This window comes from Anoplophora glabripennis, unplaced genomic scaffold (assembly GCF_000390285.2).
Source record: "Anoplophora glabripennis isolate ALB-LARVAE unplaced genomic scaffold, Agla_2.0 scaffold1201, whole genome shotgun sequence".
Taxonomy (NCBI): domain Eukaryota; kingdom Metazoa; phylum Arthropoda; class Insecta; order Coleoptera; family Cerambycidae; genus Anoplophora; species Anoplophora glabripennis.
This window is the reverse complement of record NW_019417289.1, coordinates 36576-55056: the sequence shown is the minus strand read 5'-3', so window position 1 is coordinate 55056 and position 18481 is coordinate 36576. Positions and strand designations below refer to the sequence as shown.

The window sequence follows — 18481 nt, the reverse complement described above, 5'->3', positions numbered from 1 at the left end:
AGTAAAACTAAGTATATTATGTTTCGTAAAGAACGTTTATTGTCCCAATTAAATTTTACATTAACGATAGAGAATGTTACGCTTGAAAATGTATCTCACACTAAGTTTCTCGGACTGCACATAGATGAAAATTTATCTTGGTCTAAACACATTGAATACGTTTTAAAGAAACTAAATTCCTCATATTATGTTATTCGAAATCTTAAGTCCATTGTTGAAAAAAAATATCTACTAAATATCTATTATGCATTAGTATACTCACATCTAAAATATTTGATCCTGTATTGGGGTCAATCGAGGGATATCCATAGAGTTTTTATATTACAAAAAAGAATATTAAGGTTAATTTTTTCGTATCAGCCACATGATTCATGTCGACCATTATTTAAAACAAATAAAATATTAACAGTTGCGTCCATTTTCATTTATGAAGCAGGTATGTTTGTGAAAAATCATTTAAATTTGTTCCCGTCCTGCAGCTGTATTCACAGTCATGATACTAGATCTGCATCCAATATTTACGTTGACAACTATAGACTATCTCTTTTTAAGAAAAGTCCATATTATGCGAGTAGCACAGTCTACAACAAATTGCCGCAACAAATAAAAAATATAACTTGTCTCACTAAATTTAGAAAAGAATTTTTGGAGTTCCTTTATGACAACAGTTTTTATTCCCTAAATGAATTTTTAGACGCACGCTACTGATTTGTACTATCTCACCGTTTATATGTGTGTGTGTATATGTGTATGTGTGTGTATATGTATGTGTGTATGTATATATGTATGTATATATGTATATATGTATATATAATGTATTATAAGTCTCGATCCATTCTATGTATGTAAAATTGTATTTTTAACATTTTAACTTGTTTGTTTGAAATTTACTTTTTATGTAATTTTCTGTAAATCAAATTTTATCTACCTGTGACGTTTCGTACCCTGTATGGCATACACGAAATAAAGTTATTATTATTATTATTATTATTATTATTATTAAACGCATGTTTACTACTGTTCTGAATATTTAAATCATGTTAATTTAATACACACGCGTCGAATTAAACTTGAGTTGTAGCTTGTAGCTCAACAAATTCCATTTAATAGTTACGTTATTACATTTATTAGAGGATAGATAGAATATTATTTTATCGACAAGTGAATCAATAATATATTTTCTAAAACATTAAACAATTAATTACTAATTGAGTCACTAAAATCTCAGTGGGTAATTGCGGTTGCTAGGTATATACAATGCATGGCAACGGAATAAACAACTATTGTCTTATGCTGCTCTACCAGCTCTGCTTTGTGTCGCCTTGTTTGTCCAGCATAAAGTAAAGTAATAGACACCAGTGCTTAAAAGCCTTCAAAAATGGTAAAAAGTGAAAAAAAATTATAGTAGGATGAAACCCATTGGAAAAGGAAGAGAATATAACAGAAATGAAAGGAAAAATAATTTACGGGCGATCTGAGGTCGGGAAGGGGAAGGGGGTGAGTTTTTAAGGGTAAAAAACGGTTTATCTTGATTTCCGGAAAAACTACAAGTCTTATGGAAAAAAGTTAAATGGCAAAGTTGTAGGTAATAAAAAGATCTACAACTTTTGTATTTACACTTTTTTCACATAACCTCAAAATTTATGTGAAAAATTCAAATAACCAAGTTTTTGGTTTTTTATTTTTATCTTTTACAAACAAATTTTTTTTTCACGAAATTTGGTGAAAACTTACCTATTTATGTCCCAAACACGCTGTAATTTTTTTGATTTGAAATATTTATTTTTTCACCTTATTTTTACTTAATATCGAAAAAGCACCCTAATTTTCAATCGAAAATTCTCACGTCAAAATATCTGCTTTTTTAAAAACGTCGGTGGGCTTTTTCTTCGTTGAAATCTCTACTTTCTGATGGTGTAAAAAAATATATACATTACTATGGTAAGTTTTCTCAGGAAATGCAAAGAAACGAACTAGAATCCGAAAATTTTTTTCTAATCATTATGTACAATTTTGAGCTATTTATTAAAATTTACACTTTAATTACTCGAAAAACGTAAGATTCCATGTTACATTGATAAACAAAAAAATTACAAGTCGAAATATACTATTATAATTAACAACCAAATAAGTTAATAAAGTTAATATTTAATAAGACATCTACAATATTTTGAGAAAGTTGTAGAATCTTCTTTCGTTTCTTTGCATTTCCTGAGAAAACTTACCATAGTAATGTATATTTTTTTTTACCATCAGAAAGTAGAGATTTCAACGAAGAAAAAGCCCACCGACGTTTTTAAAAAAGCAGATATTTTGACGTGAGAATTTTCGATTGAAAATTAGGGTGCTTTTTCGATATTAAGTAAAAATAAGGTGAAAAAATAAATATTTCAAATCAAAAAATTTACAGCGTGTTTGGGACATAAATAGGTAAGTTTTCACCAAATTTCGTGAAAAAAAAATTTGTTTGTAAAAGACAAAAATAAAAAACCAAAAACTTGGTTATTTGAATTTTTCACATAAATTTTGAGGTTATGTGAAAAAAGTGTAAATACAAAAGTTGTAAATTTTTTTATTACCTACAAGATTTATAGTTTTCCCGGAAATCAAGGGAAACTGCTTTTTACCCTTAAAAACTCACCCCCTTCCCCTTCCTGACGTCAGATCGCCCGTAAATTATTTTTCCTTTCATTTCTGTTATATTCCCTTTCTTTTCCAATGGGTTTCATCCTACTACAATTTTTTTTGGTTTAAAAAATTATCGACCTTGGTCTATAAACAGTAGAAATGTGCGAAAACGAATTTAATGAAGAAAAACTTCCTTCAGACATGGAAGAAGCTGTGTTAGAGGCCAAAAGCTTGACAAATTCTTATAATAGAGGTCTCAGTAACGAGAAAGGTTGAAATATCGATAAAAATACTCAGTGATGGAATATCTATTACAGGTAGATGATTTTTGCAGTACTACGTCCGTAGAATCGGGCAAGCCCAAACAAATGTAGACAAATACCACCACAATAATAAACATTTCTTCTGACCATACGTTCCAGCGAATTAAAACTTTCGATTTTAACTAATCAATTATGTGAGCGCAACCAATTAAGCTAACAGATAGCAAATTGTCCATTCTGGTCAACTCCACCTTTATTATTCAGCGTTGCTCACGACAAGCGTGATCGGAACTTGCATAATGATTTGGTTCGTTACGAGCTCGCAACGTAACACCTAGTCATGTATATTTTCTTCAGTTTCGAAAAATAGTAGATATCCCCAGTGCACGAATACGTAATTACTAATTATAATACGCACACTTCGAATTTTTTTGCTATTACCGTCTTCATTATTATCGGAGAAACAAAATCTGTTCGATAAAACTGGCACAAAGCTTATACAGTTTATGCGCTCGATGGTAACAAGACACCGTGATTCGAACTTCCTCTTTATAAAGCGACACTACGCCAAGGGCTTCAGCTGAAAGGAAGTCCAGCAAATTGGCGTAATCGCTCTGAGTCAGACCCCGTGCAATGCCCTATAATATTTCTTCGACACTGTTTAATCGTCTTTTTTTAACCTACTGTTTCCGACTTGAAAAAATTATTCAAGCTCCAAACGCTCCGGAATCACATTTTCAGTTTTCTTCGCGTTAGATCGTTTTTGAAAATGAAATCTAAAGGATACGTGCTGGAAGAGGATCAGGTTCCAACTTTTATTAAAAAAGCTCCAGGCGAGATTTATCCATCTATCCAAATCCATGGAAATTTCGAGAAACAACGAAAAATAGGATGGCTGCGCCAAAGTGCCGAGAGAGATTTTGAGGTTAAGTTTGTAAGTTGTTATTGCGAACTGTCAAAGTTACATAAGTTTTAAGTTTTATAAACATATATGCACATAAGTTATAAACTCAACATTGTTAGGATTCCTCCGCTTTACAGTTTTCCAATTTTTCCTCAGTATTAGAAAAAAAAAATTCATATCTCTCTATCAACTGTTCGTTAAAAATATCTCTCCTTGTATACCTGTAGGAAATTGAACGCTCTACAAAAAAGGTCTCTTACAATGTTTTTGTAAACCTCACCGTTTAAAAGATATTAAAGGTTGAAGTTTGATTATTTTAAGACAAATTTCTGTTTTGCTTATGAATTTTATAACTCGTTAACAAAAAATCATTATGAAATGCGCAATTCATAGTGTTGTAGGAAATTAACTGCTCTACAAAAATGGTCTCTTATGATTAGTCGATTAAATAAAGCGTTTAAAAGATATTCATCGTCAAACTTCAATGCACGCCAATTTTAACAGTTTTTGATTAATAATAATTCGGAAAATTTCAATTTAGTTTAAGTTTCAGGGAAATTTATACAAATTTGAGTTTCTAGTGAAGCTCCTAATGCAGTCAAAAAAATTCTTCGCTATCATACTCAATGGTTAAAATTACAAAAAAGTTAAAAAAAAATCAGCACAAAACCAAAATGTTTGAAATTTTGTAACTCGCTTGACAATTAAATAAACTTTTTAATAACAAATTGAAAATTTTTTTTTTCTTCAAGATTAATACTTTTCATAATAAATTTCTAACAAAAACGTTTTTTTTTTTCAAGATTTAATGAATCATTGACTCAGAAATAATGCACTAATTTTTTTTCGATGTAACCAAACATGCTTACGACTAAAAAAAACTAGAAAAATAGTTTAAACATTTCTCTGTTCATAGAAACTCAAATTTGTATAAATTTCCCTAAAACTCATAAACTAAATTGAAATTTTTCGAATTATTATCAATCAAAAACTGTTAAAATTGGCGTGCATTGAAGTTTGACGATGAATATCTTTTAAACGCTTTATTTCAAGGTTTACAAAAACATTGTAAGAGACCTTTTTTGTAGGGCGTTCAATTTCCTACAAGTATATGAGGAGAGATATTTTTAACGAACAGCTGATAGAGAGATATGAATTTTTTTTCTAATACTGAGGAAAAAATGGAAAACTGTAAATAGGAGGACCTTCCTATTAAGATTAAGAGCTCATATTTGGAGAGAATTTTCTAGAGGTGTCTAGCAACCTATTTTTCAGAGTATAAAGTAAAAAAAAATAGTAGATTTTTTTTTACCCACCCTAGTATGTAATTTCATAAACCAATTATTATTTTCTAAAATAGAAAACATTTTTTACAAGTATTAATTAAGTAAGTACTTATTTGCATACTTTTTTAAAAAGGTGAAAATATTAGATAGATAATTTTATTAGTTGGGAGTAAGTAATTGTAAGAAAATTTATTTGAATTGGCTAAAAAACACTTACAATAAAGTAAAAAACCTACAAAAGCTAATAATAATTAATAAATATTTAGGTAAAACATTGTGAGTGTAATTCGACGTTGGTTGGCGTATTAATCCACAGAGTAGTGAGTTTCCCACAATATTATATACCTATATTTACAGTGTGTTCCCGAATGGGGTAGCTACCGCACTTTTGTAAACTATTTTATTGATATTTTGAGAAAAAGTTATTCTTGATAAAAAGTAATCAAATTTGTAATAAAACATACCAGGCTTCCAAAATATTTCAAAATGTGAAATTTTCCCTATGCAAAGTGCCTTTAATTTTTGTTTTCATTAAAAACTGTATTTAATAAATTTGTTCGGGAACTCAAGAAATGCTTAAATGTGGGATTTAGTAAAGAAAGAAGGGTAATCACATTTTGCAATTAAAAAGACGCAATTTTGAACTATCCTACATTCCATGTAATTACTATATGTAGATATTTCCTCAGCTATTTCTTTATTAATGTCAAAGTCAACATATTTATTTTTATTAACTGCCAGAATAATTTTTATTAATAATGCTAACCCTGGAGCAACAAATCTACCTTATGGTGTTATGGAATCGGTGATGTTTCATATCGATATGCAATAAAAATTTTTGATGAAAAGTATCCAAATGTATTTGTAACTAGAGCAGATCGATCACAAGCTAATTATAAAATTTGATACCACTGGTGATGTAAAGAATATTGAAAAGATAAAAAAAAAGAATACAATGATAACGATGTTGCTACTGTTGTAGTTATAAACTCTGTACAAGACAATCCAGGAAAAAGTCAGAAAACATAGATATTAGTTGATCTATTCAAAAATTTTTAGAATGCTACAAAATATCTATTTAAACTAGTGTTTAATTATAAATTGCTTGATGGAGATGATGGTCGTCGTTTGGACTTTTGTTTAACAATGGGCGAGAAATTGAAAACATATTCTTTCATCACAATATTTTACTTACGGACGAATCAACATTCACAACTAATGGCGTGGTTCTCTCTCAAAATTGTAGATACTGGGGTAAATTGTTCAAAAAAATAAACGTGGTGTGGCATAACGTATTGTAAAATAATTGGTCCTTACTTTTTGGAAGAAAATCTTAATCAAAATTCGAATTTGGAAATTTTCAAATTTTTTTTTTTGGCAGAACTAGATAGCGCAAAAAATGACCGCAAAAAAAAACATTTTTCCGCCTGTTTTTGAGACTGACAGGGGCGACAGGGAAAATCCTAAAAATATCCAAATTTTCGTCATGAAAAATGAAAATGAGCATCACTTTCAGTTTTTCGAAAATTTCCGAAAATCACCCTTATTTAGAGGTTGAAAAGACAAAAAAAAGTGAACAAATTAAGAATCATCAACAGTTGTAAAACCCCAAATATTTTTATGTCGTTATCAAAATAATATTATGAACGTGAAAATATCTAATTTCGTATTTGATACGGTCTTGTCCGGATTGAAAATCAACTCTTAATAAACCATAAAGGGGTGAAATCATCCCCTAAACGCCTAAAAATGCAAAAATATATATTAAAAGTTACAATTTTTTTTCTTTTTCTTTTATACGTATATGGATGAACTTAGGGGTGTTTTTTACCTCATTTAGGGATATTTACCTTCGGATCTAGTGATTGTGGGTTATTAACGTATAAAAGAAAAAGAAAAAAAATTGTAACAATATATTTTTAGTATTTTTAGGCGTTTAGGGGATGATTTCACCCCTTTATGAATATTAAGGGTTGATTTTCAATCCGGACAAGACCGTATCAAATACGAAATTAGATATTTTCACGTTCATAATATTATTTTGATAACAACATAGAAATATTTGGGGTTTTACAACTGTTGATTAATTTATTCACTTTTTTTTGTCTTTTCAACCTCTAAATAAGGGTGATTTTCCAAAATTTTCGAAAAACTGACTACTTTTCAGGGTATTTTTATATTATATTAAATTTAAAATAAAAGTTTACAATTTTTTACAATTATTTCTATGCCGTCATACTTTATTATTTTCCCAATGAACTACTCTTCATCGTAAAATTTCGCAATATTTTTGTTCGGTTACTTCCGTTACTAATTTAGAAACACAATTTGTTTTAATGGTAAGATTTTTATTTTTATTGTTATTTTACCACAAATTTTCACTATGAACAAACTAGACTGTTTTTTCAACAGTACCTAGGTAGGTAAATGGAGGCAAAACAACAGAAGTTAGTCCGTATCTCTACGATGTTTTCACGAAAACTGAATGAAATATTTTTAATCAGACCATTTTATTTAAGTACTTTCAGTAATTTTAAAGAATAATTTTAAAAATCTTTGTACTCTATCAGGTAATTTTTTGTACTTTTTGTAATTTAATACGTACTTTTTGTAATTTTTGTAATTTACCAAGGAATTTGGTAATTTTTATACTTTAATAAATAATTTCTATACTTTTAAAGTAATTTTAAATTATAATAACTCAAACGTACACCAAAAATTACTTGTGGCACACCCCTCGGATTAATCAATTTCTACTTATGGCTAAATGACATTTCCCTCGATGTAGGCATACGAAGGGGTATTTTCACAAACGGGCAAACGAAACGACACCGTACACCCCTCGACATCCAGCGATAACCCGCACCAGTGAACATGCAGCAGATAAAGAACTGTTAAGCCTTCAATGAAAAACGGCCCCCATCCCGAAACCGTTCATTCCTGATGATAGCGTTTCAGAAAGCGGGCGTTGAACTACATATACGCCCCCTTGATAATATTTATCTTGAAACGCTGCCATCACGAAAAAATTCCCGACTCGCGGATTGCTACCGAATGAGTCGAATTTAATATAAATAAGTTTTACGGAGGCTCGGAACGATGCAGGTAACGTCACTCGAGCAAACGATGACCGAACAGTCGTAATGCCGATTTGCATATTTATTAGCAACAATTTATTGGGAATCTTCGCGGATTGCCACGTTGGTTGTTGAATTGACGCGAAATCGAAACATTGACACAAAATAAAATAGCAAGTAAAGCTTAAGTTGTCACAGACGTAAATTTCTGATATTCATTATGCCAGTAGCTGAATACGAAGTCGGTTCTCGTACCACGTTCAAAATGACGTAATATTCACAACATAATAGAAACTATATTTAGTTATTTCCCACATGGTAGGTATAATACGGTTTGCCTTGAAAGATATAAACTTACAATTAATAATTTCTATTATTTACCACAGAAGCCGTTTGCCTTGACGTTTCTCGACAAGAACGATTACAAAATACGTTTTTCTCAAATCGAACTCAAAAATGCAGGACAATTTCAAAAAAGTTCACAAATAAATGTTCTAACTATGATTACTGACATTTATGTACATATACATAGTATTTATATGAATATTTAAATTCATAACCATCATCATAAATACATTTCAATATTCTAACAATATACCAAAACATTTAAACAGCAGTGAAAGTACTTAGTGCGCGTATTGTTATTTAGTTTGCTTCAGAAGGTACATGATACGAGATCTAAAAATACGGTTCCGAGCATCTGCCTAAAAATTAACATACTTGTCTACACAAAAAAATAGTACTTACGGAATTATATTAAGTTCAATAATAATCGTTTTCAAACAAATGGCAAATACAACGAAATACTGTGGCGAAAGTTGCTCTATATAATATAGTGTGCTTTGCTTCCTTATTTTTTGTTTAACGATGTTTCCGGATGCTCTAGTTCTTTTGTGTTCTGAAGCTTAGAGCTTGTTCTATACTGTTCTTAGAAACCCATGGAAATTTCGAGAAACAACGAAAAATATATAAACGGAGTTTTTTTAAGGTTGTTACATTTTGTTATTGTTCAAACGTCAAAGTTTTCAGGAAATTTGGTACAATAGATATATACTTGCCGGAATAAAAAAAGTAGTAAAGGTTCTAAAATAAAAAAATTCAAGTTCAAAGAAAATGCCGAAGAACTTTTGCCAGAGATAATCGTTTTCGAATAAATTACGAAAACGACACGAATAGGAACAACAGATTTCAATCGTGAATTGAGTAGTCAGTAAATAAAAGTCTTTTAACCAAATTAAAACATGTTGGAAGATTACAGTTTAAAATCTTTAAAGATTGACAGAAATTGTTAGATACATCGTTGAAACTCCAAAAATATTCTCGATATAATTTATTAGAAGTGTTGCAAAAATTAGAAATTCCTCGGTATATTTCGCAAATTTCACCACTGTTACTAATTCCGACAAATTCATTTCTATTAAGTCTTCCTTTGTACACCGAGTCATAATGTCATTTATACAGTTTCCCAATAACTTCACTCGCCAGCAGATTTGTCACACTACAAATTATTTCCAATTTAAATATCAAGCCCTGGAAAACTATTAACCCCGAAACGTACTATTTAAATATTTATCAAAGGAAAAGACACCGACAGCTATAAATTTTTCGGGCAAAAATCATAAAACTAGTATGTAATGCAGTATATTTAATTGTCTGTCCGAAGTAGGTGAACAAAAACCTCTTCCTCGAGATAACAGAACGAAACGACTGTAGAAACCCCGTAAGAAATATCAATTACAATTACGGTACGGTTATATATCCGTTACAACTACAAAAAGGTGCTCAGCCTATAATTACGGAATAATTCTTGCGTTACAGGGTACAACGCATCTTCTTTTACGACAACGCGAAAACCAATAGTAAGATTAATTACCAAACCAGTTTACACAATGAATTTAATCAACAATAACAGGCCTTCCCACGTGTTAAGAACATATGCAAGGTAGATTTTTTAAGGAAAACGCATTTTAAACTGTACAGCTCAAAATACACATCGTTTTGAACATTTTAAATAATTTTTAGCCATCTACAATGAATGAAAAATGATTTAATCCATATTTTTCTTAATTGTAAGACATACATTTTAAATTTAAACAATTTACTACAATTCGGACTAGGTCTCCCGTAATAAAACAACAAACAAAATTAAACGAAAAAAAGACTAGAAAACCTATACTTAAGGCAGCATATCACCAACAGTCACTCAATTGCTAAGAATTGTTAACGACCTCGCGATTTGCGTCATTCAAACAGGCACAATAAAAGCATTACAGGATCCATATAACTTTATTGGCTGTCAAAAAGTAATCAAACCATTATCAAAGCGTTAGTTAAAAAGGGGAGCTCTAAAATACATGTACTTTGCGTACATAAATAAATACATTAATAAAACCGCCTATGAAACTAAGTAGATCTAGATTAACTTGTGTTACACAAATATCTCGTTGCATTCGCATATTTATCATTAGTGCGCGTATTTTAATAAGTATCTCAAATGAGAGTCAGGTACATATTATAATTTCGAAATTTCGTTCTGTACAAAATTATGCAAAATAAAGTCTAATTCATGGTGGAATAGATCAAATGCAAATTAAAAGACAATAGAGTATAAAAAAGGAGAAAAAAATATTGTATTTACTTTTTCGATTATGTCGTACTAAATTTCCTAAATATATCAACAATATACGATATTTTAATGTTCCCGTTGTATAAAAATTTATATAGGAGAATTTGGTAACTTTTTAATGCTAATTTTACATAAATATGTGTAACTACAATTATAAAATTCTCCTGGATATTATACAGATTAATGAATCAGTTGCATTTTTTGATAACGGTTATCAGACACGAAATCATAGGAACAATTTATTGATCACCTATCTAAGTAATAAATAAAATCAAGATGTTTCATATGTACAGATTGATAAGATTTGTCCGTGAAAGTAAGTATGAGACAATCGGTGATGACTCACCTGCTACAGAATCCTCCAAATTGACGGGAAATCCATGGCAAAGTTGAAAAAGCAACAGCCCTAAACACAAATTTAACCATTTCCAAGAAATTTCCATAATTTAAAACACTTTACCAGCATGGGGCACAAACAAATTATTTGCTATCACCGTTTATTTTGCGTTATCGATCGTTGGTAATAGATAATTTAACTTCCGTCACATCTTAATACACACAAACCACTCACTTTCGTCCAATTGTTTTAATGATCTTGAAGAAATTGTTAATGCTGCGGAGCCACATCAATATTCCTATTTTCGCGTAGAAATGACATTACTCTACTACAAATCAAGTTAGTTTTCTGACAGCTTCTCTGTTTTCTCTTGACATCTTGATAATTGGTAAAATATACGCTGCTGACCTCTGTTGGTAAAAGTTGTAACCTACTGTCAAAACTTAAGACAGAAATGTCAAGACCTGAAACGTTAATATAACCTAAAAAAATTGTATTTTTCGTAAAATTTGTCTTTTAAACAAAATATTAAATTACTCAAAATGGCTTCAACTTCAACAGTAACATCTACTAAAATGGAAAAAGCGAATCATAAAACTAAAGATAACGACTTAAAGGAAGCTGTGAAATCTAAAGATTTAGACGAAGTTTTGCAAAAAGTAACTGCTGTCGATACTGTGTGTTGTTTTACAAAATGTAAGAATCGCACGAAGGATTTTGCTATACAATGTAAATACTGTAGTAAAAGGTTTTGTACAACTCATGGGTTACCTGAAATACATGGTTGTGGCGAAGCAGTCCGAAGGGACGAGAAGCGAAAATTTCTACATCCCGACACGAAATTATCACAAGAAAAACACTCGCAGGCCCATACCAAATTATCTATGAAGCTAAAACAAATGCAGTTGGAGAGGAAACCTAAGCAAAATTTGTCAAATAAACAGAAAAAGTAATGTTTTCGCTAATTTGTTTTCTAATATTTAAAAATACATTAACTGAGCTTTACATATAAATAGCTGTGTCTGTAACTGAATCCTAAACATGTATATATGAAAATGAATTCAAATCACTGCCTCAAAATAGATATTTTGGAAAGGTACAATGTTAAAAACAAAATTAATTAAGAAAATATTTATTCAGATGTGAAAAATACTGATTTACATGTTATTATTTACACCGTATAATTGAATAACTAACTATCCTGAAATAATGGCATAATTTTAAGGTGCACTGTTAACAAAATGTATAAGAATGTTCAATTTTCAACCGTTTGTGCCACTTTACGTAATAAAAATTTAATACAAGGACTATCGTCACTGTAAACATATTGGTCATAATACATATAGGCCGGGTTTGATAGTAAAGGCTGTAAACTTTATTCTCAGTATTCCCACTACGAAAATGGGGCTTAAATTTAACTATTATATTTCAAATAAAGTTACGGAAACCTTGAAAAATAATTAATATCGCTTATCTATCGTTTAGCTTGACGGTAGAGAGCAATTTTATTTTAATAAAACGAACACAGTGTGTCTAATAAACTTTGGTTTCAACTTTGGTAACAACGAAGAGAAGACTTCCCAAAAATGATCATTCCGTATAGAACACAAGACAATAATTTGAATGTAATAGTGGTAAGAGAAGTATGCCAATAATAGAAACATCGTCACTCTTCAGTAATAGAAATGCTGTTACTCATCGGACGCAAACACTACATCAATTAAATTATAGTAAATTTTGTTAATTAAAATTTATACTCCGTTTATAATAAAATCCACGGTGACGAATATGATGCAAATTATGGACCATACAATTATAAACAAAAACCAGGAGAAGTGTTTAAAAGGGCTGGCGTACCTGTGATTACTAGATCCGAAGTCTTTTATGCAATGCCGCCTCGCGTAAAGCACCAGAATCGCAGGTACGACGTATTGTACTATTACACCGGCATAAGTGCCGGTTATTTCCACCAATCGTTTAAGGTTGTGCGTGCACAGGGCTACAACGACCGGAGGAACGACGGCGAGTGTCGGAAAAACCAGACGATTAACGAAAAAGTTCCGTCGGTCTATCGTCTGATCCAACATAAAATTCTTCAAGTTACTCTGCAGCGTTATCGCTATTATCGGGAAACTCGTCGACATCGGAAACAAAGGAAACGCCGCTAGGAAGAACCCGATTATCTTCATTAATAAACTGGAATCGTCCGTATAAATGAAATTAAGGGAATATAACACGTCTAGTTTTTCAAACGCGAACGATCCCGTCACGCACAGCAACAAATAAAACGAACAGATCAGGAAGAAATCGAAACTGACTTTTTTCGTAATTTGTTGCTTATCGGAAATAGGAGCTATTAAACCTGGCAACGAGTGGTGGCACATAAAACTGTAAACGCTGGAACCGGCTAAGGCAGGTACTTCTCGCAGATTTATCATATTAGGGTAACCTTGTTGTCCGTATGTAATCAATCTAATAGAGGCTAGAGTAACCATAACCAAAAAGGCGAACCATCTTATACTTATCGTGAAAAATTGTAAATATTTAGTTTTTTGAACATTAAAATAAGTAAAAGGACCTACCAGTAACGCGAAAATAGTAACGAATATTCTATACACGTCCATTTTTGTTAAGTCGTAAGACTTCCAACACTTCAAATTAAAATCCTCGGTATCACTGTCATTCTTACAACTAAGATTAACCAAAGTTTTCCCGGAAGCTGCCGTGTATATGGCTAGATCACCAAATAAGTAAACACAGAGAGACACAAAAAACAACATATGTCCAAATTTATTTAAATATAAAGCCGCTATTTCTCCTAATTCTACCTTTGTATTGACGTTATAATACCGATATCTTCTATTAACCCTAAGGATGGCCGTCTCCTCGGAAGTATTGTCAGTTTCTGAGTCTGTATCTAAGGGAACTTCACTCTCCTACAAAAGACATTAAAAATTTAAATTCGTCATTTATGTCACATTTTATTTAAAAAATAAAAATTTGCTTACATCGATTTTGTGAGACTGTATCCTTCTCCACTGGATAGTGGCATTTGCGCATGCCATACTCTCGATTACAAACGTAACAGTTACAAAACTTACAAAAGCCAGGAATATTAAAAGGAAGGTACTAAACAACCAGCCAGCTCCGGCAAAAGCAGCCGGTAGAGTTAATGCACCTGTTCCAACGATTAAGTTAAAGATATAAACAAGCCCCACCTGAAAAGGAAGTTTTTAACAACTTATTTAAAAAAATCATTTAAATAAACTTACCCATGGGGGATACTGATCTCTTTGTGGCATTGTGAAGAATGTAAACTTATTCGATATCTAATTTATATAACACAAACTTTTTCCTTATTTTAAAATTAGTCAGGTAAATATGTTACATTTTGATTTATCTATGATTCTTTGTCTTTTCCATATCAGTTTACATGTCACTTTTTGTTTACGTACTTAATGTTTTTGACGTTTATTACGTCATGGCCATGTTATTTGTACACGTTTAGCTTCTTCTGCCTTTTACATTTTGACATTTACAAAAATGCCTAGATCACTTTCGTTTTGAGATAAATTTGAAGTGTTTTCAATGTAAAAACGTAAAATATACTTTGTAACAACAAATGAGTTACAAAACACTTTTTTAATTTAAAGTTAAGACTACATCCGCCACTTGTTTCGATTATAATGATCTAAGGTCACTTGTAGAAAGTGTACGAAACACAAACGAAAGAACTCCTGTCCTGATCAGATACTCTGAGAAGAAGGAAACAACTTTAGTACTTTTTGTTTATCGATTGAACTACTCCCCGCCCTGCATAGGAGTTGTATGAAAAATAAACAATTTTGTAGTTAGCAATTTTGGGTTCATGGTATATTTTTTATTTATGCCATAATGAATTTGTATTATTCTTTTTTAATAATATTAATATGTGAGTATTTACAGCATATTAGCAAGATTTATAATACCTACCTTGCTGTTTTGGTTATTTAGTGCGCGTTTATCAATATATAATTTTTTTAAATCATGAGAACTACTGCAGTAAATAAATTAAATATTTAAGGTAGCAAAATTCTACCCCTGTACCTTAAGAAGGGATAAATTAGTTTGAATTTATTGCATGCAGTTCATAAACTGATGGATAATAATAATTATTGAGTAAAATTTAATTTTTAGGTTTCTTTATGGAAACCTGTGGTTCTCGTGTATTGGAATTAAGTGACAAATTCTCTGAAATAAGAAGGGAAGGGGGATATTGGTTGGTTAAATTTTATGCACCCTGGTGCGGTCATTGCAAGAGACTTGAACCCATATGGGCCCACGTGGCCCAAGCCTTGTACAAAACGAATGTCAGAGTAGGAAGAGTGGACTGCACTCGTTTTCCTTCAGTCGCATCGGAATTTGATGTCTCGGGTTATCCCACAATAAAATTGTAAGTTATTGAACAAATATATTTTTGTTTAGGCCTTTCGTTTCAATTAAAACAAGAGCTAGTAAATGTAGATCTGCTTTGTATGCTATTTTCAAACGGTCCCGTTACGTTATTGGTATAATTTTTGTATTTTAAGCATAAAACCGGATGCCGACTACCTCTTTCATGGCGATCGCACTAAGGACGACATAGTAAACTTCGCAATTAGGATGGCCGGGCCGGCTGTACAAGAAGTTACCCGTTCCGAAAGTTTAACAAACATTAAAAATATGAATCAGCTGTTCTTCATGTACGTGGGCAGCCAGGAAGGTCCGCTGTGGGAGATTTTTTATGACGCCGCCTTAAAGCTGCAACCTCACGGATTTTTTTACTCCGCAACAGAGGAGATCGCTAAACAACACGTAGACGTCGACGAATTGCCCGCTGTGTTCGTTTACAAAGAAAGCTTACATTATTTTTATTCAGGTAAGTTATATTTTGAAGAAAGTACGTCATTCGAGATCGAACTGAATTTTCAGTGGATTCGGGAAGCAGCGAAGAGAAAGCGGAACATTTAAATTCGTCGCTGTATAAGTGGATCAACGAAGAGCGCTTCGAGACGTTCCCGAAAATTACTCGGGGAAATATAAACGAAATTCTACAAACTAACAAGTACATCGTCCTCGTCGTTGTCGAGGAAAACAAGTTGCAACAAATCCCGACCGAAATGCTGGAGTTCCGAGACATGGTGGAGTCTTTGTTAAGAAAGAAAAGGGATAAATACCACAAGCACTTCCAGTTCGGGTGGATCGGAAGTCCGGAACTGGCGAATAGCATCGCCATGCAAGTCTTACCTCTGCCTTACTTGATAGTTTTGAATTCCACCACCTACCACCATCACGTACCCGAGGACGACCCTACCGAGATGACGGTTGATGCCATCGACGTATTCCTTGAACGGATACATAACCAGACCATACCGGTAAGTAACTTTAGGATATTATTTACACAATACCGTCGATTCTCTCAAATGAAAATATCAATGTACCGATTTCCGATGTTGATTTTTGCGATCAACTTGCTGCGAATCTACGTTATTCTAAAATCGTGGAATATAAAAAAAATTGTTTTGCTTTTTGAACCATCGGTTTTTTTAATGAAGATATTGAAATAATTGCGACTTGATTTCGACCAAAAATTCCCATTTTCGACCATCCTGACGTAATGATAAAAATTAGAATCACACAATTAACAACAAAGTTAAACGGAGAAAGGACTTTTAGGAGAAAATCTTCGGAATAAAGGAGTGAACGCCATTTTTATTTATTTGTCCTGACTGTTGCTTCAGTAAAATTTGTCAGCCGAATCCACCAGACATATACCGGTGGCGGCTGACGAATGATCTAAGCCGTTTCCTAGACTTTGCCAGTAATTCAATGCTCGTAGGGGCAATACCAACAGTCGAGAAGGAAATACTACTTATCCATTTTCTTATTCCTGCTCGAATTTTGTAAAATTAGTTGAGGACCGGTATTGGTCGGATGACGAGCGTAGCGACCCTACAATGCGATTTCTTTGATTTCAGGCTTATGGAGGAAACGGCATAGCTGTCCGCCTTTACAGAACGTACTTTGAAGCGAGTACCGCCTTAGCCGACATGTGGCGAGGGAATCCCGTGCTGACCACCGTGTTGTTTGGATTGCCGTTAAGTTTCCTGTCGTTTATTTTGTATTCGATCTGTTGCGCTGATATTTTAGATGCCGATGAGGAGGAAGAAGGTATGTTTTTTATTTTTCTATATAAATTTAAAATAAAATTAAGTATGTTTGGAGTACACGTTTTTGTATTCACCATTTTTGAAAAAATTTGACAAAAAATGTTGTAGAACTTTTTACAACAAAAATTTTGCATGACTTAATATATTAACTTTCAGATCTGCACGAGAAAAAAGAATAAATCAAAGACGACCCCCTTATTTTATACAAGCAGGTAAATAATTTATTAAAACGCATTTATTGTACATACTACGTAAGTTTTAAAATTAGTATCATCGCATACTTTGTATTTATGAATTATTGTTGTAAATAAACGTTACCTTAAGAGTATTGTTTTAAGCGGTTCCAAACTAAAATTACCCCAACGAAACATCCTAAAAACTAAAAGTCTTCATCATCAGAATCTAAGGCGGCTCTCCTACGATCAAACTTCACCGAAGTCTTGCTTTTCGTTTGACTGCTAACGTTTTCCAACAGTCCTATCAGCTCTTTCTCTCCTATCTTTGTGCAGATTTGCCCGGTTTGCGCCATTCTCAGTAACATGTTTTCAACCATCTGTCCCTTCTCCGGCTTTCCCAACATTAAGGTGTTCACTACAAATAATAATTGATGACGAAAATTGAAAGTATTACATTATACTACGTTCTTACATCTTGCTCGGGCCGACTGGTCCAATATCTGAGACAGTATAGAATTTTTTGCGTCCTCCTGTGCTCTAGCTTGCTCTTCCTTATGTTTCTGCGAGGCCTGATTCGATTCACCTCCCTGAAAGTTTAGGATCGTAGTACATTATAACAACTGTTAGGTTTCGTATACTTAACCTAACAAAAGTTTTATTTTAAATACCTGATATTGCGATTGTAGCTGAGCAAGTCTTTGCTTTCTTATTTCGTCTAATTCGGGATCTGCCATATTATCTAATGTTGGGTGATTGATAATTAAAAAATAAACTCGTACAAATTCGGGAAAAAGAAAAAATCACAAATTATCATTAATTATATTGCACATGCCCTTCGCAGTTCATAATTTCGCATATTCCACTAAGCGCACAAAAACAAGAACGACGACAAGAAAAATATCAGAAACAGAAATAAATGACAGAATTAGCACTAGGTCCACAGAACACAAATCCAGTAGTACACTTGAAAATTTCAAGGACCATAAACTTCAAATG

At 32.2% G+C, this 18481-nt stretch overlaps 5 protein-coding genes across 6 annotated transcripts in view; 2 read left to right on the top strand and 3 right to left on the bottom strand.

The window, feature by feature from the left end:
- LOC108913857 overlaps positions 1–11482 on the bottom strand; it is a 44240-nt gene extending 32758 nt beyond the window's left edge. For both annotated transcript variants that reach the window (XM_023456128.1, XM_023456129.1), the window contains exon 1: positions 11131–11482. In XM_023456128.1, the coding sequence (XP_023311896.1) occupies positions 11131–11227 (97 nt within the window). In that variant the 5' untranslated portion in view covers positions 11228–11482. The remainder of the gene's footprint in view (positions 1–11130) is intronic.
- Positions 11483–11562: 80 nt separating this feature from the next.
- LOC108913859 (DNA-binding protein SMUBP-2) lies at positions 11563–12941 on the top strand. The gene has a single exon (XM_018719502.1). The coding sequence runs from the start codon at positions 11664–11666 to the stop codon at positions 12072–12074; it is 411 nt and encodes a 136-aa protein (XP_018575018.1). The 5' UTR covers positions 11563–11663; the 3' UTR covers positions 12075–12941.
- LOC108913858 (transmembrane protein 104 homolog) lies at positions 12239–14682 on the bottom strand. Its single transcript, XM_018719501.1, has 3 exons — positions 14394–14682; positions 14130–14339; positions 12239–14057 (listed from the first exon to the last, which is right to left on the bottom strand). Exons 1-3 carry the CDS (start codon positions 14421–14423, stop codon positions 12873–12875), a joined length of 1425 nt encoding a protein of 474 aa, XP_018575017.1. The 5' UTR covers positions 14424–14682; the 3' UTR covers positions 12239–12872.
- Positions 14683–14921: 239 nt separating this feature from the next.
- LOC108913860 (protein disulfide-isomerase TMX3) lies at positions 14922–17634 on the top strand. Its single transcript, XM_018719503.1, has 6 exons — positions 14922–15052; positions 15298–15553; positions 15690–16018; positions 16072–16514; positions 17118–17310; positions 17466–17634. The coding sequence occupies exons 1-6, from the start codon at positions 15016–15018 to the stop codon at positions 17486–17488; spliced, it is 1281 nt and encodes a 426-aa protein (XP_018575019.1). The 5' UTR covers positions 14922–15015; the 3' UTR covers positions 17489–17634.
- LOC108913861 (programmed cell death protein 5) lies at positions 17505–18418 on the bottom strand. The gene is made up of 3 exons (XM_018719504.1): positions 18154–18418; positions 17958–18072; positions 17505–17900 (listed from the first exon to the last, which is right to left on the bottom strand). Exons 1-3 carry the CDS (start codon positions 18217–18219, stop codon positions 17689–17691), a joined length of 393 nt encoding a protein of 130 aa, XP_018575020.1. The 5' UTR covers positions 18220–18418; the 3' UTR covers positions 17505–17688.
- Between the last annotated feature and the right edge of the window lie 63 nt (positions 18419–18481).